General features: G+C 37.7%; 1 protein-coding gene across 3 annotated transcripts in view; it reads right to left on the bottom strand.

The window, feature by feature from the left end:
* Window positions 1-25,413, bottom strand: part of ift172 (intraflagellar transport 172) — a 95,759-nt gene that overhangs the window by 39,268 nt on the left and 31,078 nt on the right. For all 3 annotated transcript variants that reach the window (XR_010803901.1, XM_066677160.1, XM_066677158.1), the window contains exons 15-33: window positions 24,903-25,015; window positions 24,596-24,763; window positions 23,999-24,135; window positions 21,485-21,592; window positions 15,393-15,477; window positions 15,042-15,134; window positions 14,878-14,955; window positions 12,652-12,900; window positions 12,334-12,412; window positions 9,640-9,760; window positions 6,684-6,828; window positions 6,406-6,495; window positions 6,129-6,226; window positions 5,053-5,188; window positions 4,821-4,937; window positions 3,357-3,499; window positions 2,834-2,927; window positions 2,539-2,603; window positions 464-644 (exon numbers count right to left, since the gene is read on the bottom strand). Coding sequence is in view for 2 of the 3 variants with exons in the window: in XM_066677160.1 (XP_066533257.1) it covers window positions 464-644; window positions 2,539-2,603; window positions 2,834-2,927; window positions 3,357-3,499; window positions 4,821-4,937; window positions 5,053-5,188; window positions 6,129-6,226; window positions 6,406-6,495; window positions 6,684-6,828; window positions 9,640-9,760; window positions 12,334-12,412; window positions 12,652-12,900; window positions 14,878-14,955; window positions 15,042-15,134; window positions 15,393-15,477; window positions 21,485-21,592; window positions 23,999-24,135; window positions 24,596-24,763; window positions 24,903-25,015 (2,300 nt within the window). In the remaining variant the exon portion in view is untranslated. The remainder of the gene's footprint in view (window positions 1-463; window positions 645-2,538; window positions 2,604-2,833; window positions 2,928-3,356; window positions 3,500-4,820; window positions 4,938-5,052; window positions 5,189-6,128; window positions 6,227-6,405; window positions 6,496-6,683; window positions 6,829-9,639; window positions 9,761-12,333; window positions 12,413-12,651; window positions 12,901-14,877; window positions 14,956-15,041; window positions 15,135-15,392; window positions 15,478-21,484; window positions 21,593-23,998; window positions 24,136-24,595; window positions 24,764-24,902; window positions 25,016-25,413) is intronic.

The raw sequence follows: 25,413 nt of genomic DNA, 5'->3' as shown, positions 1-25,413 counted from the left end.
TACAGAATCCTTTATAGCACATTTTCCATCAATCCGAAGAACACCTTCATAATGCGAAGAACCCTTTAATCAGGTGTTCGAGTGTGCAGGGTTCTATATAGAACCATTTCTTTAATAAAGTGCATTGAAGAACCATCATTTTTGAGTGTTCCATACTTTCTTTTGTTAGAGTGCATTTATTTAAAATTAATAAATAAATTCTCTAGTAACAGAATTTGGATTTACAGACAATGTGAGATTACATTTCAGCATTTCGCTATCACGTAATCATTCATTTGTTAACTCTGACAGCCCTAACTGGTTTCAGCCACAAGCTGTATTTCATCTAGGTTATTCAAAGAGAAAAACAGTGGATTTTTGGTTGATAAAGTTCAGTTAAGTACTTAGAGTTGTTTAGCCTTGTAAAAAAAAAAATCAAACAAACATAATTAATTCCTAGACCCATACACTTCAATGTGCTTACTTTGTAGTACATGATGGCCAGCTCAGGCCTCTGGGCACGAAGTAGGAAGGCTTCAGCTTTTTGAAAGTCTTTCTGCTCAAAACACAATTTGGCTTGGCCCACTAGGACGTCTGCCATACTGTCTGGGTCATGGGCCTCGGCCACTCTCTGGGCTCCGCTCCAGTCCTGGATGTGGATGTACCTGTACACACAAAGGACTCTTTATTTTGATTTATGAGTTCAATTCAGTTTTCTAACATTCACATTTATACAGATTAAATCTCATAAATCTGCTTATTTAAATGGAACTACAGAGGGAAACCTGAGAAACATATTTCTACCTTGTAATGGATTCATACTAAACATGATTGGAACCTAACTGTTGTTTGTCACATTTCTACGTACAGCTCATTTGTTGTTGGGGATGTCGCTATTATGAGTACGATAACAGAAGTTCCCATAGCTGTAGTCTCTAATGAATCTGTCCCATAAGCTCTTATGGTGATTGATGATAGCTTAACAGCTGCTTTTTTACAGTGGCAAAAGCATCCAAGTAAAGAAACCATGGTGTAGAACCTGCTTTAAAGGTTATCTGTCTATAAAATATTTCTATTTATTGAAAGACATGTAAGACAATTTTAAAATAACACACAAATATAAAAAGAAATTTTGTTGTGTCGGTTGCTGAGGTTGCATAATACAATTCTGCAAAAATAAATAAATAAATACAAATTTTAAAATATAAAACACCTCACAACTTTGTTTGTATGATCTCAGCTCTCAGCACGTTGCACATGGGAACTTCTGAAGCCCTTACATTGATGCTTATATTATAATATATTAATATTGACTGCTCTGTGTGTTTGTATGAGAAAAAAAATATATGAGAAATTAGTTCCACATTAAGGAATCGATTCCACATTAAATTGTGTTTTAAATTAAACTGGTTTTGTTGCTGTGCGTTTTTTTTATATTCCATACTTTACACAGTGTTTTATTTACATGCGCTGTGCAGATGTAATTTACTTGTCAGAAAGTCAGTAACAGTGAGATATGTCCATGTATTCATGTCATTATAGGGACAGACCAAATTTCTATTTGTTAAATATATAGTAGAAAATAAAAGGCTGGGTCACAGAATTATTCTCCAAAAATAAAGAAGACACTGTGATAAATATAACCTCAACAACGCTCAACACATTTCTGTTTGAGGCTCCAGTAAAACACTGAGCTGCTCGCCACAGTGGATGGTGGCCCTACAGCGCTGAAGCGGTGCGAGTGCGTTCAGCTCTCACCTCTCTGACCCCTTGAACACTTGAACACTCATTTTTAGGTCTCAAAAAAGTACTTGTCCAGGGAGGAGAGGTCCTCTGGTCACCGCCAAACGGTTCCAAATATAGTTCACGAACTGGAATGTGAAATATGGCTGAACTAACAACAGATGCTGTAGTTGCACCACCTTAAGTTCACTCTGTGAAATACGGCTGGATTAACAGTTCCTACTCACGCATGCGCATTTCAACATTAGGTGTCAGTCAGCCAGTAAGTCAGTAAGCGCATATGCCTCTTTTACAATTTTATTCCAGAAACATTTACCTAAAATCTAAGTTAAATTAGATTGAGAATTTATTCATCACTGCATTTGAGGTCCATAAAGGGAAAAGCGCTGCGAAAGCATGTGCATCAGTTTGTTCTGTACTTACAGAAAATACTGTATCCAAAAGTATGTTGGAGTTTTGTTTAGAAATTTTTTTTTGTCATTACATGTCATTAATAGCTGTAATTATGCATCAACAATGCAATAACTGTGTAACAACTGGTGCTATACCAACTCATAGTACAGGTATATTGGACCTTATTTGAAATAAAATGAAAATTCTCATTTAATAATAAATATTAATGATAATTATAAATTATACTACATCACTGTTATCTTAACTTGAAGAAATTGTATACCTACATATTCTACAGATGTGTCAAAACAGAGCATAAACCGGAGATAAGTTTAAAAAGCAAAAATAGTGCAGTATATGCAGTTACGTTACACATCAGTGTTTATTTAAAATATAATAATAATTAATAAATGGTTCACTTACATCATCACGGCCTCCTTTGGTTTTCCTGCTTTGATAAACTCCACCTCTGCTTTGTTGAACTTGCCCTTAAAAGAGACATATTTTTCTGCTATAGGCACCACAAGAACATCAATAAAACTTTCATGCCACATCACAACCAGGAAGTGTGAATGTCTAAGTATGGGCCCGTGTGCTCACACTGCATTATGCACACATATTATAGAGAGAATCTTTGAGTTAAAGGAAAATGACTCCAGAAACACTGGTGTCAAACAATCAGACACCAGCAATAATCAAAGTGACAAAGCGTCAATACCTCATCTTCCAGGAACATGGCATTCTTCAGATGGATTTGAGGGATCCTCTCTTTCATGGAGAGCCGAGCCAGCTCAAAAGCAAAGTCGAATGAACTAAAGGGTTAACAAACTTGTGAGTGTTATAGTGATCAATTGATTAAAAGCTTAGCAGATATTTGCCCCAAACACACAACTGAAAATAACTAAGTGCAGAGGGGGCCCTTACCATTAGAACAGCATGAAACACAGATCAAAGCACAATATTGAATACATATTGAAAATGAAAAAGCAGGAAAAGTTAGCAAGAACAAAACTAGGAAATATCTAGTTATCATTTCTGAATTTGGGGGGGGGGGGGGGGGCAGTTAAAGAGGTGAAAAGCACAGATTAAAGCAGAGAAGGCTTCTAAGATTGTGACAAATTTTCTTGGGACAAAGTTCTCATTTTCCTCAAGGGCTAAGCTCTTGTAGAATGTTATCATTTCTTTTCAGCTTTTGTAAGTGTGGGGAACAGTACAGTAGCATGCACAGTCCAAGTTCTCACCGATTTTCTGCTGCAAAGTCAATGGCGGTCTCCAGCAGCCCAAACTTGTTAAGCAGTTTGACAGCTGCCTCTCCCCCCAGATTCTTGGCCCAAAGGTACGCCACCTGCTTATGAGCGTTGGCTGGCCCGTGACTCTTTGACACCTGCCATACAGCAAGAAGGATTACTGGAGGAGAACAGATATCAGTGTTTCTTACTTGGAGGACATAATTTGCTTCAAAGTGACGAATGTGTTGTTACAGAACTATTGGATACTTACAAACAGTGTTGTTAAATGTAAAACCCCAATTAAAGCTTAAATAGGCCGTTGTTGTTATGTTTATTTGCGGTCAGCAATCCAGTGTTGCATGGGTGCTATATATCCCCAAGGGCACATATTCTATACCCTGTATTATAAAATTGTGTTGATTTCATAAACCCAATTTCATCTCCAACACTTATATTACAATGCTGTATATTTCATAGTTCTATAATGAAAAAAATATTCACCTCTTCTTCTGGAGAAGATAATGTAATGTCCCTTAGGAAACAAAACTTTAAAACGACACCGTTTGTAACTTTAGTGACCAGTGCAGCTTTGGCCTGAGGACCGGGCTTGTTACCCCGAGACCAGAGGGAACATCCATGGCTGAAGTGCCCTTGACCAAGGCACTGAATCCACAAATGCACTCCGGGCTCCTAAATGGGCTACCCCCTCAGCTCTGGGTGTGTTCACAGCCCTAGGGCACCAGTGTGTGTGCGTTCATTGCCACAGATGGGTTAAACGCAGAAGACACATTTTGTTGTGTGTTGTACAATGACAAATAATTGCACATTACCAATAATGTACCTCTACCATAGCTTTTTTTTCTCCCAAACGTGACTTCAACAAGACTCCTTTTAAGGTGATGTTTGTCTTTTTAACCCAATACACTCATTCAGAGATTCAGAGTATGTTTCCTCACCAAATATATTTTTGCTGTTTCAGATGTTTAACTTGGTGGAACCAACTCTGACTGCTAACGTTCCATTATAGTAAACATCCACTGAAAGTGCTACAACACTAGAAAGCTGCAAATGTTGCAAACAAATTTTTGTGGTAATTTAAACAGTGAGTAAAACCTTAGACAAATTATACTTCAACCACAAACAAGGTACAGTCAGTTTCATACAGTTCTTAACAAACAAAAGGGGGAGTTTGTTTTACTGTGATATTATGTTGCTTTTAAACCCCACAACCTATATTCCTGACCCAAAATATCATTAAAACTCTGAAAGCTGAAGCTTCAGAAAACTAAATACTGCACTGAATGAATCAGTGCATATTGCACTGTGCACATTAGGTGTCCAAAAATTTTGCATAGGGCAGTACATAGAAAACTAAAGAGAACCAATGCAGCCTCTGCTGTGATTCATATCTTAATGCTAACATAAATGAATGGATGACAATGCAGATAGATGATAGTGCAGTTAGCAGGCTCATACCCGATAAGCTTCCTCCCATAAAGCATTGGTGCCATACATGTTCACTGCAGCTTTCCAGTCCTGCCCATTCAAGTAGTGATATTCAGCCTCCTGAAATCTTCCTTCAACTTCCAGTTCCTGAAAAGCATTGTTTATAAAAGCCTTGATAAAGCATGCTATGCCATAGGATCAGTAGTATCAATACCAAATAAGCTGTCCGGGAGTCCTATGAGCTTTAATCAAGTTGTCTAACCTTGGCTAAATGAATGTGGGTCTCCTGCAGCAAGTCTTTGTGATATTTGGCAACCAGACGGATTGTGTCATCATACATCTTGTTTTTCTTGTACATGGTGATCGCCAAATCAGGCTCACTGACTGTGGTAAACAGTCTGAAATAAAATAAACAGTAGATAAAACTTAAGAATTAAAGAAGCATTACCTTATACAGATATGAAAAAATAAATATACAGTACCCTGTAAAAGTTAAAGATCACCTCTTTGTGTATAAAAATAAGTTATTTTTTCAGTGTCAGAATAAAAGAGTTACATGGAATTCTTCATGATATTCCAACTGCCAACATTTCATTTGTCCACTAAAAATATTAAAAACTGAAAAAAAGTTGTGTCATATATTGTTAACTACATTTTTAAATATCAGTACCGCAGGCAAAGTATTTCTGTGATGATAACTGGAAAAAAAAGGGAAAAAAAAACAAAAAACAAAATGCAATGCATTTGGTCCACTTAAAGCTCAGTTTCATTTTTTAACATTTCCAATTATATGGCCCAATATTAGTCGGTACTGGTATTTTTAGCATACAAATATCTGTAAAGATTACAAAGTTTCCACATCAGCTGGGCAACAATTACAGATTAAAACTACATAAACTACATAAAAATTTAAACATACAAAACAAAGTGATGTGGTGTTAATAACAGTTTAAAAACATAACATGTCCAAGTGACACAATTTTGCAGCCAGGGTAGAAAGTATACCGTCTGTAATGACTCCTTAGGAAAGTAATTAACCTGGCTCCAAACTGTATGTCACCATATCAAAGTCTAATTTGCTGTTGATGCACAACAAACCAAACACTTTTCCTTGCCAATTACTTGCCGTGAAACTTTGACCCAAACTGGCCCAAACAATGAACATGAATTAATGATTGAAATATAAAGTAGCCCTGTGATATCCTTTCCATTCACCATCAGCAGGATTTTGGCTTGGAGCATGATACAATCCATAATTAATTTCACCAGCAAGTCCTACTGATCAATATTTCTGAAAACGGATGGATCAACAGAAAATGTTGGTGTTTGAGGATATACCTTTCAGCTTCTTTGTACTTCTCCTCTTTCTCTAACTCGTAAGCCCGATTGATATAAAGAGAAGACACTTCCTCCTGGGTCATGCACTTCACTGCAAGCTGGGGGGTAATTAAATGAAAAGTATTTTATGCGAGTCTTCTATGCCCCTTAAAGGGCACATTAAATACAATGAGCAGAAGTGCATTCATCATTAACTTTCTTTCTCTGTTTATGCCTTTTCTTGTCTTTGTGTGACACCTGGTTTCTCAGAAGAAAATCAGAAAAAACAGGCTCTTGCCTTATGTGCTTGCTCCCATCTTCCTGCCCGAGTGTACATGTCAATTGCATCTTTGATATGGTCGCCTTTTACAAACAAGCGTTCTGCTACCTAAGGAAAAATGGACAAAATGTAGAGAAAAAGTCAGAGCCACAAAAAACAAAAAAACAAACAAAACATAAAACACCAAATCCTTACAAATGCAATAGAGTTCCATGTACTGTGTGACTGAACCATAAAAAACCCATCATCCCACTTCTCTTAAAGAAAAAAGCCTTTGCTTCAGAATATCAGACTACCTCAAACTCCTGTATGGACACAAAGTGCTGAGCAATCCTAAGGTAGGACTTGACTGAAGATCTGTCCTCCTGCAACTCCACAATGTGCAGTGCTTTCTTCCATTGTCGTGCCCCGATTGCTGCCTCCACTGCTTTAGACGAACAACTTCATAGTGGAAATGAATAGAAAGAAAGGTAGGTTTAAATAGGTTTAGCCTCAAGAAGATTAAAATGCTCATGGCTATAACATGCCTACATCAGATAATTTTTTTAAAAGTAATATTATTGTCTGTAAATGGTTTAGGAGAATAGCATTATCCACAGGCAATTACAATATTATGGCTCTTAGTACAGTAGTGGCCCACCTGACTGAATGGGAAAACCATCTCCTCTTTCTCTGTGTGTGCTGTATTTCACTTTGCTATCTTTTTGAACAAGTGATTAAATGTGCTAAAAATTACAAGATGAATCACCAACTGCAATTTTCATCTGAAATTATGTCACAGCAACATTCATAATTTTATTTCCCCTTTTCAAAATGTATAGCAACCATGAAGAAAGGATTACTGAAAAAAGAAAAACAACAACAAGAATACCTTGATTCCAGTGTGAACAAACACAGATTAACCATAATATTATAACCACCTCCTTGTTTATACACTCAGTCCATTCTTTCACTGACCAGACAAAAACACTATGTAAGTTCTACAATTACAGACTGTAGTCCATCTTATGTTCTTCATACATTGTTTGTTTCTTTTCACCCTGTTTTTCAGAGGTCAGGTCACCCACATAGTAGGTATTCTAAGCGCTGCAGTGACACTGATGTTGTGGTGATGTGTTAGTGTGTGTGTTGCACACGTATGAGTGGATCAGACACAGCAGTGTTGCTGGAGTTTTTAAATACTATGTCCACTCTGTAAGACACACCTACCTCATTGGTCCACCTTGTAGATGTAAATTAAAATACAGTAGCCCATTTGTTGATGCACATTTTGTGTTGGTCATCCTCTAGTCCTTCGTCAGAGGACACAAGATGCTGTTGGCTAGAGTGACACTGAGGGGATTAGAAACTTCAGCAGCAAGAGATGGACTGCAGTATGTAACTGTAGAACTACAAAGTGCTCCTGAGGTCAGTGGAGCTGAGAGAATGAACCATGAGTGTAGAAACAAAAAGATGGTCATAATGTTATAGCTGATTGGTGTATATCCTGTAATATACATATTTCAATGCCTTCTTTTGAACTACAGACTGAAACGGTGCAAGGTATATTATTTGACTGTAACATACTGCGTGCTAATCAAAATGTATTTTAGACAGTAAATCACAGTTCTAGACATTGGAACATGCACTCAGGGATCTCCAAAGCTGAAAGGTAGCGACATGTGCTAGTCCACTCATTTCAACTCCATCAACTAAGAGGAAAGAATCAAAAGACTGATTTTAGGTTCCTCTCATTCAAATCGCTGGGTCTCAGGACCACGCCAGAGTTTTATGACGATTAACACCTAATTCAACTCAACAGATACACCTGCTTTGTTTCTTCTGAAATTAAGGGAAATTTAGGGAGTCTGTCCCAGCTTCTCAACTTCCAGAAAGGTTTACACTAGATTTTGGAACATATCTGTGCGCTTTTAATGGTATTTAGCCACTAAAACAGGGGTTATGAATTGGCAGACCACGGTCTGTGTCCATAACCAGACACGGTCCTACCCAGACCCTGGACCTGGAACTGATAGACTATTAAAAGCTGTTTCATTTTGAACAGAATGCTTGTTTTAAGTGGTGTGACTCTTCTAGTCATTACAGTTCATGTTTAGCGCTCCAGGAAAATCAGTCGAATCGCATGTGTTTCTGCATACATGAGGCTATTCAGCCAATCAGATCTATGCATTATGATGAGCGCTGTTACTCGAATGAGTGACACACACAGACTCCAGACACAACTGTCCTGGGGCCAGTAAAAATAGCCCAAGGGACGTGATTAAAGCTCTTTTGGGACACTTTCTGGATGACAGTGTTGTGTGATGTAAACCCAGAAACTTGAAAGGAAATAAGGGGAAGATTACCGGTTGAAATTCGCTGAACATGGATTCTGTTTATGGATAAAGTTCCATCCTTCAATATAAAAAGCCAATAAGCTTACTGTTAACGAATAAAGTCCCTCCCTCCAGCAATAAGAACCAATTTGATTGCTGGTTATGAAAAAGCAGTAAAGTCAACTGCAACTACAAATCATTAAGCATTTTGTTTACATAGGTTTTTTTTTTCATAATCCTTGTTTTATTTGTAAATTTTATATGAAATGAAAAAAAGGACATTTTATTTAGAGTATATGTTATTTATAATTATTTTAAAATCTTGTTGAAATATGTTTATTGAAATTGCAATTGTAATTGTAATTTGCTTTGACATTCAGGTGTTAACTACATAAAATTTTGCTATAACTACAAAGCTAGTTCAATATGCAAGATTTGGCACTGATCATGCTGCAAATTTTACATTTTGTTCCGGACCTTGGCTTGAGAAAAATTCTCTCTAAATGGACCTTAATGAATTTTAATTAACTAGCCCTACAGAAGTCAAGTCCTGGATCGCAAAAGCCACTCCAACTCTTCCAATTCTACAAATGTATGGAGATCCATCATTTTAAAAAACACAATTTCACTGCTTCATAGCCAGTTACAATTATACTGACATCTTTAGCATTCGACAGATACTCTTATCCAGCTAAAATTACAATTGAATTACATTACAGGGATAGGCAAATACAATTTGACCTAAAGAACTTTTTTTTTTTTTAATTGGTGTAACAGAGGGTACCTGCCCCAGCTGGGTGTTGATCCACTGACCATAAATTTTCCCTCTGTAGTTCTACACTGTAGTTCATGTTTCTCTGCATACTTCGTTATCCCCATTTCACCTTCCCTCTTATACACAATTTTTTTTGTATGTTAGTTAGTTAAAAGGACTCACCCAGATTCTATGTAATGGTTGATGGCAGCATCCATTTGTTTCTGCTGGACCAAGTAATCTCCCCAAGCCTCTTCGAGCTTTACTACTTCTGAAGGGAAGGCTACACGTGCCAGCTCCACAGCTGTGCAGACATATATGTTGGCCGTGTCAAATGATTAAAAATTTTACTTGGGTTAATCAAAACAACATTCTGTGATTAATCATGATAATCCTCAAGTTAAAACACTAATATTTCCATGTTTTTTTGGAAAGGAGATAGAACACAAAGTGGTATGCGTGACAAGACTGTTCTTAATAATTTATTATAACATTTCTGAGGTGTCTGTCATGTTGGGGTTGGGTCGAAGGACAAGGAAGAGAGATGAAGGTAGGTGCAGGAGATGAATAACAATCAAACAATAATTTAATGAATAACACAGGGCACTAACAAAGACCAGATGCAAGACACTAAGAAACCAAGAAATACAAGAGAAAAAAAAACTGACTTAAAAGACAACACATAATACTCATTCTCAAAACCTTCATAAGAAACATGATCAAACTGCACGTAATTTACAAAGAAATGGCCGAAAACTCCTGAAAACTTTATGCCAGATTCATGGTTATTATACTTCATTATGCTAAATCAAGTGTGCTGTTGATTTCACAAATTCATACAATCAAAAAAAAAAACCTGTTTTGTATTTATAATAATATATAATTTTATACAAGCACCACTCTTATTTAGAAGATATATTATTATTATTATTATATATTATATATATTATCCATCCATCCATTATCTGTAACCGCTTATCCAATTTAGGGTCGCGGGGGGTCCAGAGCCTACCTGGAATCATCGGGCGCAAGGCGGGAATACACCCTGGAGGAGACGCCAGTCCTTCACAGGGCAACACAGACACACACACATTCACTCACACACTCACACCTACGGACACTTTCGAGTCGCCAATCCACCTGCAACGTGTGTTTTTGGACTGTGGGAGGAAACCGGAGGACCCGGAGGAAACCCACGCGGACACGGTGAGAACACACCAACTCCTCACAGACAGTCACCCGGAGCTGGAATCGAACCCACAACCTCCAGGCCCCTGGAGCTGTGTGACTGCGACACTACCTGCTGCGCCACCGTGCCGCCCTATATTATATATATTATTTATATCATATATTATTATATATGATTATTCTAGTGCCCTAAGACATTTGCACATTACTGCAGGTTCACTGAAGCCCTGCACAATTCTGCTAAAAGTGGGATAGATGCAAAGAAGCTAAAAGCGTTTATTCTTGATACAGAATCCTATGAGTTTTGGCCCATTTGACTCTCTCTGTGGTTTCTCATAGAGGGATAAATGTCTGTGTATTTGTTCCTAATTTGCAAGAGTTACTTTAAATGTGTTTGTTTTTATAAAGCATGTTATAAAACATTGGAGGTGCATGACAGGGCACAGAGTAAATGTACAAGACTCAAAACACTCATTTTGACGCGCCAGTTACAGTGCATCATGTATAACACAGCTTAAAATTCCTGGGATGATGCTTCGATGATTTAGGGCTTAAAAATTAATGCTTTAAACATTACAACAATTTAAACATTCCAAGACATATGACACTAGATAAAAGAGGCAAGTGTAATCAAATGACAGAGGAAACCATCTAGAACCAAGCACAAGACAATGTTACAGCATCTTTACGGACGTTGAATTATTCATTAGTTCATTCATTGTCTGTAACCACTTATCCAGGTCAGGGTTGAGGTGGGTCTTGAGCGTAACTGGTATCACTTGGTGCAAGGCAGGATCACACCCTGGAGGGGGCAGCAGTCCTTCACAGGGCGACACATTCACTCATACCTATGGACACTTTTGAGTAGCCAATCCACCTACCAGCGTGTGTTTTTGGACTGTGGGAGGAAACCAGAGCACCCGGAGGAAACCCATATGAACACAGGGAGACCCAAACTCCTCACAGACAGTCACCTGGAGTGAGACTTGAACACACAATCTCCAGGTCCCTGGAGCTGTGTGACTGTGATACTACCACCGTGTCGCCATAAGAAAACCGAAGCAGCTCAGAGCTCAGACGATAAAATGCTTCCATTTTCCTACATTAGCAACATTGTTTTTACATCACAGTCAGTCACCCAAAGAGGGGCCCAAACCCTACAACCCTGGGACACTACCTGCTGCCCTGGTTTATGCAGTTTCAAATCAATACAGGTGCAATTACACAACAGTTGCCTCAAGCAGAGTAGTTTTTACATATTACCCTTTTATTTTCTACTTTCATACATCAGAAAAATAAAATAAAATTAAAAAATATATGTTAGGGTAATCTTTGAGGAGTTTGATATGTTCTCCCCTTGTCCGCGTGGGTTTCCTCTGGGTGCTCCAATTTTCTCCAATGGTCTAAACACTTGTTGGTAGGTGGACTGGATTGAAAATGTCCAAAGGAGTGAGTGTGTGAGTGAATGAGTGTGTGCATGTCTCCCTGTGAAGGACCAGCACCCCCTCCAGTATGTGTTCCTGCCAGGTAGACCCACCACGACCAAGAACTGGATAAGCGCTTACAGGCAATGAATGAATGAATAAATGAATGTTAATCTATTCATATTAAGCTAAAAGGTTTTCATTATCTTTTTTTTCTTTTACTTCCTTATTTTGACTCTTGGAACTTTGGCAAAAACACACTCACCTTTTCTGAAGGCGTTACCTTTGCAATAACATTCCAAGGCCCGTTGGTTATTTCTTATCCTCTCAAAAATGTCACCTGCCTGTTGTTTTGAGGGAAAAAAAACACTGCTCTGACCTGTACAATCCAGTATATAAAGAACATATTTCAAAGTTATTTAAAATGCACAAAAACAAGGCTCATGGTCATTGTTTTATGATCCTTATTTGTAAAGCACTGTCACTGAAATATACAGTGCAAAAATGCCACAGCAAACTTTGATTTAAACTTTTTTCCCCAATCTAAATGAAGTTTAAACATTTAAATTTCTGTACAACTAACCCTCTCATAAAATTCCCCTTTGATGAGGGCAGTGGTTATATGGTGGATGACATCACTGTTCTTCAGGAGCTCCTCCCTGTTAATTGCAAGCCAGGCAGCTTTGGCCGGAAGGCCCGCCTTCAAGTACAGGTTCACGGCCCCCATGTAGTCACCCTCACTTTCCTTCACCTCCCCTGCTTTCTCATTCTGATTAGTTTCCATTAGCCAGGAGTAGTAACTGTGTCGTAAATTGTCAAGCTCTGGATGTCCCTAAAAAACCAACATACAAAAAATCATGAGGTCATGCAGAGTTCAAAGCAGAAATTATTCAAATTAGATATCTGTTACAGAAACACATCAAATAAATTGTCGCTGTCCAATGAAAAGCATCTCCAAGAATAGTAACTTCACAGGAAAAGGAAAAAATCTTAACTTTCAACTGAAGTTAATCTAAAAAGATTTAATTCCAAGTAATTTTGGAGGACTTCTATTGGTCTGTTCATGAAATTTTTACACAATTTGAAGGACATCTGCTGTGCTCAAATGATGTAAAAAACTTTAAATTGACAGGTGCATTTCAGTAAAGTAGAATACCATCAAAAAGTTAATATATTTCAGTAATTCAATTCAAAAAGTAAAATTATATATTATATAGATTTATTACAAACAATGATCAATTTCAGGTGTTTATTTATTTTAATGTTGATGATTTTGGCTTACAGCCAATGAAAACCCAAAAGTCATTAGTTCAGAAAAGTTTAATACTATTTAAGACCAATTTAAAAAATGAATTTTAATACAGAAACGTTGGCCTATTGTAAAGTATGTACAGTACATGCACTTGGTCGGGGCTCCTTTTACATGAATTACTGCATCAGTGCGGTGTGGCATGGAGGCGAACCACCTGTGGCACTGCTGAGGTGTTACGGAAGCCCAGGTTGCTCTGATAGCGGTCTTCAATTCATCTGGATTGTTAGGTCTGGTGTCTCTCATCTTCCCCTTGACAATACCCCATGGATTCCCTATGCGGTTTAGGTCAGGCGAGTAGATACTAGAGGGCTATGTTAGAGGGCTGTGCTGACTCTGGACTTGATATAACACAGTGGACCATCACCAGCAGATGACATCGTTCCCCAAACCATCACTGATTTTGGAACTTCACAGTAGCAGCTTGGATTGTGTGCCTCTCCACTCTTCCTCCAGACACTGGGACCTTGATTTCCAAATAAAATGCAAAATTGACTTTCACCTGAAAACAAGACTTTGGAAAATTGAACAACAATCCAGTCCTTTTTCTCCTTGGCCCAGGTAAGACACTTCTGGTGTTGTCTTTGGGTCATGAGTGGCTTGACACAAGGAATGCGACAGTTGTAGCCCATGTCCTGGATATGTCTGTGTGTGGTGGCTCTTGAGTCCAACAGCAGTCCACTCCTGAATCTCCCTCAAATGTTTGAATGGGCTTTTCTTGACAATCCTTTCCTGGGTGTGACTATTCCTGTTGCTTTTAATACCACACATTTCCCTACCGCTCAACTTTCTATTAATATGCTTGGTTACAGCAGGAGGGTGCCAATGACTGGCTTCTGGACATCTGCCAAATCAACAGCCTTCACCATGATTGTGTAGCTTACTGAACCAGACTAAGGGACCATTTTAAAGACTTAGGAAAACTTTGCAGGTGTTTTGTGTTGATTATTCTAATTTTCTGAGATAATGATTTCTGGGTTTCATTGGCTGTAAACCATAAGCATCAGCATTAAAGAAATAAATGCTTGAAATAGATCACTACGTTTGTAATGAATCTATATAATATATATGTGTTTACCTTTTTGAATTACTGAAATAAATTCACGTTTTGATGATATGCTAACTTATTGAGATGCACCTATACCTGATTTTCACTGGACAGGGACAATATACTACAACAGTTAAAATCACTGCTCAGTAGTTTTGGCTTGTACAAATTCAGGGCTTTAAAATAATTAGTAAAACACTAGAAAGGTGTGAAACTGAAAATTTTAGATGTTTCCAGAAAGGTGAACAGAACTCTTTTTAAAATAAGATAAAGCTTTATAACATCAAAAATCTATTAATAATAAAATAAACATATTCCGTTATTTTAATATTTGAGCCCAAATATTCAGTAAAGATAAGTAAATTATTCTTTACTGAATTTTGTCACAAATTTAAAGTAATAAGAGAGAAACAGAACATTCTGTAGATTAGTATCTTAAACACTGATGTTACCTTGGCCTCTGCCACAGCTATGCAGTCATCCCACATGTGTAGCTCCTGGTACATTTCCATCACCTCATCTATTGCATTCTACAGGGAACACTATAATTATCTCCACTATTTTACATTTAAAAATCTCTGTATGTGTATTGCAGTTTAATAATAAACAGCTTTACCTGTTCCATGTAGTACATCTCAGCCAGTTTGTAGTTCTTGTCCAGCATTGCCAAGCGAGCTTTCACTTGGTAATGTTCTGTACCGTCACCACCCTGCAGTGAAAACGAGAGTCAAAGCACAGCAGTTCAATCAGGAGCTTGGTTTAATTACTTAATTACTTGTTTCACAGTTTTAGAGTATATTGCCTATATTTAATGCCCTGTCAACTTTCCCAATGAAAAGTATGAAAACTAACATTTTGTGAATTTTAAACATCCAAAAGATAGCAAATTTGGTTAAGTCCTTTAATGTTGCTTTAAACACAATGTTGCTTTAATAATATTTATTTATTTCAATATATTTCAACATACATATTCCTTTGAGATGGAATCAGCAATTTTGTTGGTTTCAGTAAGAAAACGTGCTTTGGATACATCGCCCAAGGCTGCAAAGCATCTGAAAAGTAATGGGAATAGAAAGGCATGTCATTTTTAGTGGAAGCACAGACTTGTTTATTTCTTTACTAATTTCAGCGTAACCACATCATATAAGCTGCTGCTTTGCAGCAAGAACGTGTCACTTGACATGATAAATGCTTCAGGGGAGCTGTAAAATGGAAAATTACTGGAAAAAAATGATATACCTTTACGTCACTTTTGGTGAAATCATCTGCCACAATGCTGCTGAAAAGCTCCATCCTCATTTTTCAAGCCGAAATATTCAGGCAGGACTTGGAAGGTCTGGCTACATTTCTGGTTCTTTCTCTAAAGTTGCATCACACTGATACATTGTTCTCCTAGTGGTGGTTTTGACATATCTCCCTGCATGTTTCCCTGCATGTATTATGCAGATTAGCCCTCACATAATGCAGAACTCCCTGCATTATTGATGCTACATTACAATTAAATTTAACATTCAACTATGCCAAAACAAAACTTCCTATTCTCTAAAAGGAAAATTGTCGTAATGATCCCATTCAAGCTGACTTTAGCTGTCAAGCCTGCATCTTATTGTGTGACATTGTTTCTTTCCTTAAACCCTGTGTAAGGAGCTATATTCCTGCTCCAAGTCACAAAGTAAAAAGCTCCCTCTGGCAAAATTATTTCTTACAAGGTAAAGATGTCTTCAAACGTACAGATATGCAAAATTTTCCATATAGCAAATTCTATAAGTAGGTACAAATTCTCAAAACTTTGAGCTGAATAACTCAATAATTAAAATTTAAATAATAATAATAATAATAATAATAATAAAGAGAAAAAAAAAGAAGGATTTCTCAGTTTATCCAGATAACTAAAGCCCAAAGTCAAGCCTGTCCAATCAGACAAAAAGTTTTAAGACTAAAAGTTTAAGTTGGCTGGCTAACTGAGAAATCCTGCTTTGTGGAATTTCCTCCCCCTGATTTATGCCTACCCTGCACATTTATTTTTATGTTTCAGAAAATGCAAACTAAAATATTCTTGGCAAAACCCCAGAACAATTTCTCTATGAATATTTATGTCATATTAAAATTAAGAAATATATTGTGATATAAATATTGGCTATATTGTCCAGCCCTAGATACTGCTCTCTCAATTTTTTTTCTTGAGAAATATATTCAGCCACCGTATATTAACCGACAATATATTTTTTGGTTATGGCAGAGGTCCTTCTAAGACATAAGGAACTTCCCTCTTCTGCAAAATCTTGTGGTCCATACTAGCTTTGCACGGTATACAGATACTAGAAAATTATCTCAATACTTTTTAAAAATGGTACCACACCCCATTATAATGAGTACCGGTACTTTAAGAAGGAGTGTTTTTAAATAAGAGTAGCGTTTCCAACATGTGCCACAGGGGGCAGTGTACGCCCGCCGCGCTTTGCCTCCTCTCCTTCCCTTAATGATTTTGCCACCAGTTCCTTCTAGACCTTCTAGCGAGTTATTTCAAAACAAATAACCAGACTACCACGGACGACTTTCTGTACAAACCTTAGCTACTTTTTAGCACAACTCGTTAAAACACTGGACTGACCGTGAGCATGAGATGGAGCTCCGGGAGACACCTGGCTCATCTGAACTCCTGAACTGAGATGACATAATTGATTGAGGCATTTAGCTTTATTCAAGAAGTAAACACAACTTATGCATGTATGACAGGGGGCCGAAGGAGCGATTCGACCCAGAAATGGCAAAACATAACAGTGATTTTGTTGACCGCCCTCAGCTTGTAGAGAAAGTATATTACTTTTCCTGATGTTTTAGGTTTTTTGCGATGGTATCATTTCAGTAACGCTATCGAGATATATAGGCAGGTATCATATCGAAAGTCATAATTTTGGTATTGTAACAACACTAGCGAATACTGTACTATAATAATTAAGTTTATTTTATGTTTTCCACTGTTCCATTTTACTTTTGCTCTAAACTTTCCTGATTTTTAGTTTCAGCCAAAAGCTTTAAATTCAGTACATCACCACTCTACAGTACAATAGCAAGGAAAGACACCAGTTTGATACATCTTATCCATCACATAACAGTTCCCATTCATACAAGCCCAGCAACGACTGTATAAACAGCTGATGCCAAATGTTTACATCCTGCTATGATAAAGATTTTCAACTCCAAACATTGCATGTTTCCAGTTATGTTTGTTAGTTAAATTAGCATTTATATTTATTTCCACAAGTAGTACTTTCAATATAATAGCTAGTAGACACTACTAATTTTAACAGATTTTCAATAGACCAAAATGTACATACACATTGTTAGTATCTGTGGGCTTGGCCTACTAATTCATTAATTCATTAATTCATCCATTCATTCATTATTTGTGACCGCTTATCCAATTGAGGGTTGCAGTGGGTGAGGAGCCTACCTGGAATCACTGGGCGCAAGACAGGAACACACCCTGGAGGGAGCATCAGTCCTTGACAGTGTGGCATGCACCAACACCTATGGACACGTTTAAGTAGCCAATTCACTTAACATGTGTTTTTGGACGGGGAGGAAACTGCAGCACCCAGAGCAACTCCCCACAGACAGTGATCTTGAGCAGGGCTTGAACCCACAACCCAGGACCCCGAAGCAGTGTGACATCGATATTAACTGTTGCTCCACCGTGCCACTCTGGCCTACTTATTTCTTAAATTAAATTAAAACACAAGCTAGCCCATTGTTCCTGACAAAACTGATGTATTTCAGTCATGTTGGCTTTTTTGCCTAAACACACTTTTTCAGTTCAGCCCACAATATTTTAGGATTGTATTCACTTATTTGTGCTTAAACCATTTTATGATGTATGTTTAGAAATATTGTCCTGCTAGAAGACCATTAGCAAACGACTTTCTGGCTGATGACTTGAGGTTTGGTTGCCTTGTTTAGATTTAGACTTCTAGCAATTTAAAAAATTTAGAATATCGATATAAATGATATAGCCTCACACCATATCCCGCTCTGTTCTATCCTGTTATTTTTTAATTGATCAATATACTGCCCAGCAATAGAAAGACACAGGTGCACCTCAGAATGCAGATGGTATCGTGAAAAAGAACAATTTTTGTTTAAGGAATACATGGGTGAAGAACCTTTCAAAAGTTTACAAATCCATCACTGTCTTAAGGTCCTTTACCAATTTAAATATATTAGCAAACATGGTTCTTTATGGAACCAAAAGTGGTTCTTTTATGACATCACATAAAGTAAGTTTTGTAGCAGTCTTTTTCATGATACTATCTGCATTCTGAGGTGCATGTGTGTCTTTCTATTGCTGGGCAGTATATTGATCAATTAAAAAATAACAGGATAGAACAGAGCGAGATATGGTGTGAGGCTATATCATTTATATCGATATTCGAAATTTTTTAAATTGCTAGAAGTCTAAATCTGGTACAGAGCCACTCTGTTCTCTCACTGTGTGTGTGTGCTCTGCTCAGCTTGTATGCTTCGCTTTGCTCACAGTGTGTGAAGAGGAGTTAGTCTATAAAAAGAACAGCGATTATATGAAAATGGTTTGGATTTTACCGATGAGGAGCAGAAACTGACTATCTGCAGGGAATGCCGAAAGGAGGTAGCATCAAAATGCGCTAGTACTACCAGCCTATTTTACCATTTACAACAGCAGCACAAAGTTTTGTACAAAGCTGTTAAAGTTTGAGGTGCTGCTGCTACTGTTCTGAAATATTCACTGTACCAGTACCCCTAAACCAGTTCAGACAGCATTGCAAGCTTCGTTAGCTAACGCTGTGCCTTACGAAAAGAAAAGTACGAAAATGGCGTGGTATTATTAACCCGGTAGTTTTCTACATAGCAAATGGTATGCTCCCTGTCTCAACAGTAGAGCAAGAAGGCTTCAAAATGCTGGTTAAAACTCTTGACCCATGATACCAATTGCCCAGTCACAATTTCTTTGCATGAGAAGTGCTGCCAAACATGTACATTTAGGTCAGACAGACCTTTTCCAACCAGCTCACGAGAGAAAAGCATTTTGCCTTGACAACAGGTATATGGTCAAGTTGCACCTATGAGCCATATTTGAGCGTGAATATACATTTTATTGAAGATTGGAAGATTAAAAGTGTGTGTCTGCAAAAAAAAAAACCAAGTGTTTGTGCTGGAACTGAGGAACCGCTTAAGCACACTAGACACTACCTCTACAACAGAAGCGCCCACTGTAAACCACAAATGGAACATCATCAAAAACATATAATCTAAAACAGCACAAAAATCCTGGTCAATAAACAGAGAGGAGCCAAAGAATGGATTTCCACTAACACCTGGCAGAAAGTTGAGGATAGGAAACAGCTAAAAGTAAAGCTATTGAGCCCCAAGTCCCAACGACTCATTGAAAAAGCCAAGCTGTCCTATGAAAACAAGGACAAAGAAGTGAAGAGGAGTGCAAGGGGAGACAAGAGGGTATATGCAGAAAGCCTGTCAAAAAAACTGCCTTTGGGAACCTGGGGACTGTATATAAGACCACTAAACTACTCTGTGGAAATCACACAAGCCAAAGTACCCCTATCAGGGATAGGAATGGCAACATTTGCACATCAGAGCGTGAGCAAGCAGCCAGATGGGTCCAACATGTCCAAGTGCTCAACCACTCTGAACCAGAACAACCTGCCAACATCATAACAACAGACTACACCCTGGATATAAATATCAGCCCCACTGACCTTTTCGAGGTCAAAACTGCCATCCTATCCCTAAAGAGTGGCAAGGCATGTGGCCTGAATGCAATCCATGCAGAGATGTTGAAGGCTGACATTTTAACATCAACTACAGTCTTTACTGACCTCTTCCAAAACATCTGCAACTGTGGCACCATCCCCGAAGACAGCTCTAAAGGCCTCATAGACAAAATTTCAAAGAAAAGCAACACTAAAAACTGTAACAACTTGCGAGGAATCTGCCATCTGTCCATCCCAAGCTAGATGTTGTGCAAAGTCATTCTCAACAGAATGGAGCCAGCCTTTGACTACAGTCTTGGACAAGAACAAGCAGGCTTCAGGAAAGGAAGAAGATTTATGGACCAGACCTTGCACGGCAAAACATCCTAGAGCAGTGCTTAGAATGGAACACACCCATATACACCAACATTGTTGATTTCAAGAAAGCCTTTGACAGTACTATGGAATTCTACATAAGAGAATTAAAATGATTAATATCTTCTATGAAAAATTTGAGTGCAGTGTCCTTATGGACAACATTCTCATTGAATGGTTCCCTGTACAGTCTGGAGTGAGACAGTAGTTGCTTCATCTCTCCCATCTTCTTCCTACTTACAAAAGACTGGATCACAACTAACACAATAGCAGAAAAACCCAGAGGCATCCAATGGACCTTGTCCTCTCAGTTGGAAGACCTTGATTTTGCAAACAACTTTGTTCTTCTCTCAACAAACCACTCTAACTTGCAATCAAAAACTGACACGCTCAACAAATATGCCAGACAGGTCAGACTTAACATCAACACCTCCAGAACTCAAGTGATGTGCATAAATTCCCCACACAGCACCCATCCAGGTGAATGGAGCACAACTGAAGGATTTCACCTATCTTGGTAGCTTTATCAGCAAGGACAGCGCTTTTTACCAGAAGCAGTGTCTTTACCAGTGATGAGAAGCTGCTTCTGAACAAAAATTGAGCGCGTTGTAGTGCATATTTTTTCAATGACATGTACACACAACAGTATATATTTGATCACTTATTTTTTGACATTTTAGGGGAAGCTGAGGTTCCCTTGCAGTCTTCGCCTCTGCAGAGCAATTGCCTCTTTACCACAGTGACAATGACAATTTTTCTGGCAAGGTATAAATGGCTTTAGATACTATTCATGTTAATGATGTAAAAAAATAATAAAATAAAATAAAATATAAAAATCTCAATATTAATACAAACCATTAGAATCATTTGTTAAACAATTTCAAATAGTTAATAATAATGTCTTTGGCCACTGCATGTATGCGGGTGCTGCAATACTAACCTTTCGGCAATGTGCAGTTGTCGTACTTCAAGAGAGAGTTTGCTCAGACTTTTCCACATAGCTTCCGTTTCAGAACACATTTCCAGGGTCTCCAGGAAGGCAGTAGCTCTGTAACACAAATGCATACATGTTCCTAGAAGGACAGGGTGTAGAATTTTATCTGTAATTTTTTTCCATTAGTCATTCACTTTCTGTAACTGTTCAGGTTCATGGTGAGTTCTGAGCGTATGTAATTTTAAACCATTAAAAGAAACTGCATTCATCCCTGCAATTATTGTGCTTTTTCTGTTTTATTTTTTAAATTCCTTCTACCTTTCTAGGCAAAGATCATTTGCCTTCTACTTAACTGTTCACACCTTCTTGACGCCAAACTGTTCTTTGGAAATCCGTTTCCACTTCTCCTTCCAAGAAAAAATGGTGTCAATCTAAGAGAGGCAAAAGGCATGTCTGTGCCCACTGGCCTGAAGCTAATTCATCTTGGCATGGGACACCCTATGACTGTTTCAGCGTGCCATTGTGGACAGAGATATGTCTGCTTATTTAGTACTTGTCCGCACAAAGCTTAATCGTCTATGGACAGCTGTGCTTGGTTGTAAAAAAAAAAAACAACAATCAAAAAAAAAAATGGAAAAAAAAAAACCTTAGGGGAAAAATTTCATAAAATCCTTTAAGCATTTTCATAAAATCCCTCAGAAGTTTCATGTAACTAAGGGAACAATATAAGAATAGAAGAATAATACATTTCATTCAGATTGAACGATGGTCATATCTGTTTCTAAATGACTACACCTAGTTTCACCTAGTTACACAATCAGCTTCAAAAACCACCAAAGCCTCAGACACATTTTTCAGATGCTTTTCTGAGACTTAAGGGGAACTTTTACATCCGTTAATTCTGTAGAGCACTTTGAATCGCTCTTGTATGAAAGGTGCTCTATAAATAAACTTGTCTTACCTTGCCTTAAATAATTCTATGTGACCTTACAATTAAGGAGCTTTTTTCCAACCAAGCCCATAATCAAATATTTTGCAGATTTGAGACTGTAAGTGATCACTTACTTTTCTTAGAACATTATGAATTAACAACATTTTTACCATTCATTTGGCTTACCGAGGACGAGTGTCAGTTGGAGGTATATTAAACATAATACGTGAAGCAAGGTCAAATTCAGAATAAATACTCCAAACCCCAAAAATCAGTACAGAGAGATAAAGTCCAAAAGACAAAAACGAGTATCAGGCAAAAAGTCAGAAAAACAAAACCATAGCCTTTTTAAGAAACAGGTGTCTCAGAATTGCAGAAATAGCTCAAAATATACTCTGCAACTATGTAGACAAAACAGAGCTTCAAGGAACACTGTATAATATTTAACCTTAAAATTACAGCTTCAAAATCACTGTGATGCTTCACTGACCTGTAATAGGGAGAATAGAGCTTCTGTTTTTGCTATTTTTGACTTAGCACTGCAGAAACTTTACTATGTAACTTTAGAAGGAGGGTAGTAAACCACCCCTTCCCTCCCCTTCTCTACCAATTTCGGTACAGTGCTGTAAAAGTTAATTGCACTAGGAAGAGCTCCAGGAGCAAACAAATACCCACCAAATCTTACTTAGTGTTCCTAAATGAGTAATGTGGTGCAGAGATCACACTACAGGCCAATTTATGCTTTTTCATTGACTCAATGCAGAGACAATGCCATAGCCTGCACAAGTGTCCTGTGCCATTGTGAAAGTTTATACTTGTGTGTTGGCGTCTGGGTCATTCTGCAAACCACTAGGGCTGAATTTCAAAGATCATATTTAACCCTACATAGTACATAACGTAGTACTGTAGTGGTATTAATTTTACGAATCTTTAAGGTGCACTATTTAGGGAGAGTATTATAGTGGAGTTAATATTTCTGGACTTCTTGACTTGAACAGCTTGAACCATGTTTGTCCGATGCAGACCAATCATGGCTGTTGTGGTGTAGATGCAATGAGTTACATTTCTGAAGAGGTGGCATCATGCTGCACTGCATGTGGCAAACGTTCAACACAGAGACATAAATCACAGAGACATTTGTTGGTTTGGAAGGGCAGCACCTTGGGTGTATGTAATAGTTGATATAACAATTTATTGTATTTAATCTTTGGCCATTTCTGCTGTGTTTCTCAGTGTCAGAATAATTAATGACATTCTGGTAAAAGGCTGAGGAACCAAGAGTGACACTAGAGTCTTTTCACCTACAACGTGTTAAACATTGTCTTGTTACAAAACTATAATACATATAAAACATTAGATCCATAATACATCATGGTATGTTTAATTTTGATACTTTAGTACATTTGAAGGTAAATAACTTCAAATTTTGTAAATGTTGTACTTTTATTCAAGTGGAGATATACAATGATGACTTTTACTGTACATTTACTGGAGTAATATTTTACCTTGAGTATCTGTACTTTAACTCAAGCACACGGTTTATGTACTTTGTCCAAAGTTTGTAGCACACCTCAGATTTTTTTTAATACCTGTGATAGTCTCCATCATCGATGGCTGTTCCAAACTCTATCAGTCCTTCATCCAGTGTGTAGGAGATTGTGTTAACTCCTTCTGTCACAATAACCTCTGTTTTGCCATTAGACCTGTCCAGATCCACAATGTCCCCCTGTCAAAATATACATATTTGAGCGGGTTATACACTATATGTGCAGAAATTTCAAAAATCGTAGTGTCTATTATTAAAGAATTCGTGAAACCAAAAGAAGGCAAACAATATGCCTTGGCCAAAAAGGTGTAAAGTCTTCTGGCACGCAGCTGTTAAAATAAGTTCTCTTTCAATCAGGACCACCGTTCGATACCCTTGAGATGAGTTTTTGTAGCTTTTATGAATTTCAGAAGAAAATTTTCAGACATTCAGTCTAAAAATTTCCTAAAAGACTTGAAGTAGGTTCTACAGCAAATAATAACACCCTTGTTTCAAAAGAATTCTTAGAAGAGCAAGTGTTCATAAAAATATGTCCATAATAGGTTGGATTGATTCTGAAACACTTAAATTTTCATTAATATATAACACAATAACATAATTTCATTAATAATTAAAAGTAATGAAAAAAACTTCAGCTCACCCTCAAAGGGAACATGGTGACTCTCTCTGGGCTGTCAATGTTGTACCACACACAGAGATTCCCACGGTTCTGAGCTACCGCCACATCACTGCCTGGCACCCACTGAACGTAGGAGCAAAATGTCAACACTGTGGTCTTCAAACCACTTTCAATATCAAATAGATTCAGCTGAAGACAGAAGGGAAAAAAGGGAAGAACAAAAAACAAGATAAGACCACTTCTTTGATTAACGTCACTGCCAGCATTAAATAGAACGATACAGAAAATATATAAATGAAAGTGTAATAGGAAGAAGTATGACAGGTACTCGAAGTTTCTTGTCCCTGAAGAGCAGCTTGCATCCAGTCTCATTTAACTCCAGCCAGTCGATCTTTGAATTGTGGCTTACAGTCCCCAGGTTATAACCACCAACAAGGTCCACTGGGCAAGGAAGCAAGAGACACAACATATTATTGTCCCATTACTTATAAATCACTTCTGCTGAACACCAAGTACTACACATGCTGCAGATTCCAATATTTTTTTTATTTTTTGGTTGTCTACTTGTTCATCCAGCATAAATTACAATACCACAGTACTTTGTTACAAAACTAAACCCAACTATGCATGGGCGGTTCATTCTTTATGGCGATGTAGCGACACACCCCCAAAGAGAAAGGGAGGAATATTTTTTTTTCCTTCATTCCACAACATTTTTAACCCACTGCTCTGTAGTTAACAAACTATAACAGACTCTTTGTCCTGCCCTTGAGTATCACAGTCCAATTAGTGTTAGGGTTTGTTCAGTCCCTCCTCTGAGTCCATTAGCCTTAGAATTA

This window comes from Hoplias malabaricus, chromosome 7, assembly GCF_029633855.1.
Source record: "Hoplias malabaricus isolate fHopMal1 chromosome 7, fHopMal1.hap1, whole genome shotgun sequence".
Taxonomy (NCBI): domain Eukaryota; kingdom Metazoa; phylum Chordata; class Actinopteri; order Characiformes; family Erythrinidae; genus Hoplias; species Hoplias malabaricus.
The sequence above is the reverse complement of the archived record's forward strand: the minus strand, read 5'-3'. Positions and strand labels throughout refer to the sequence as shown.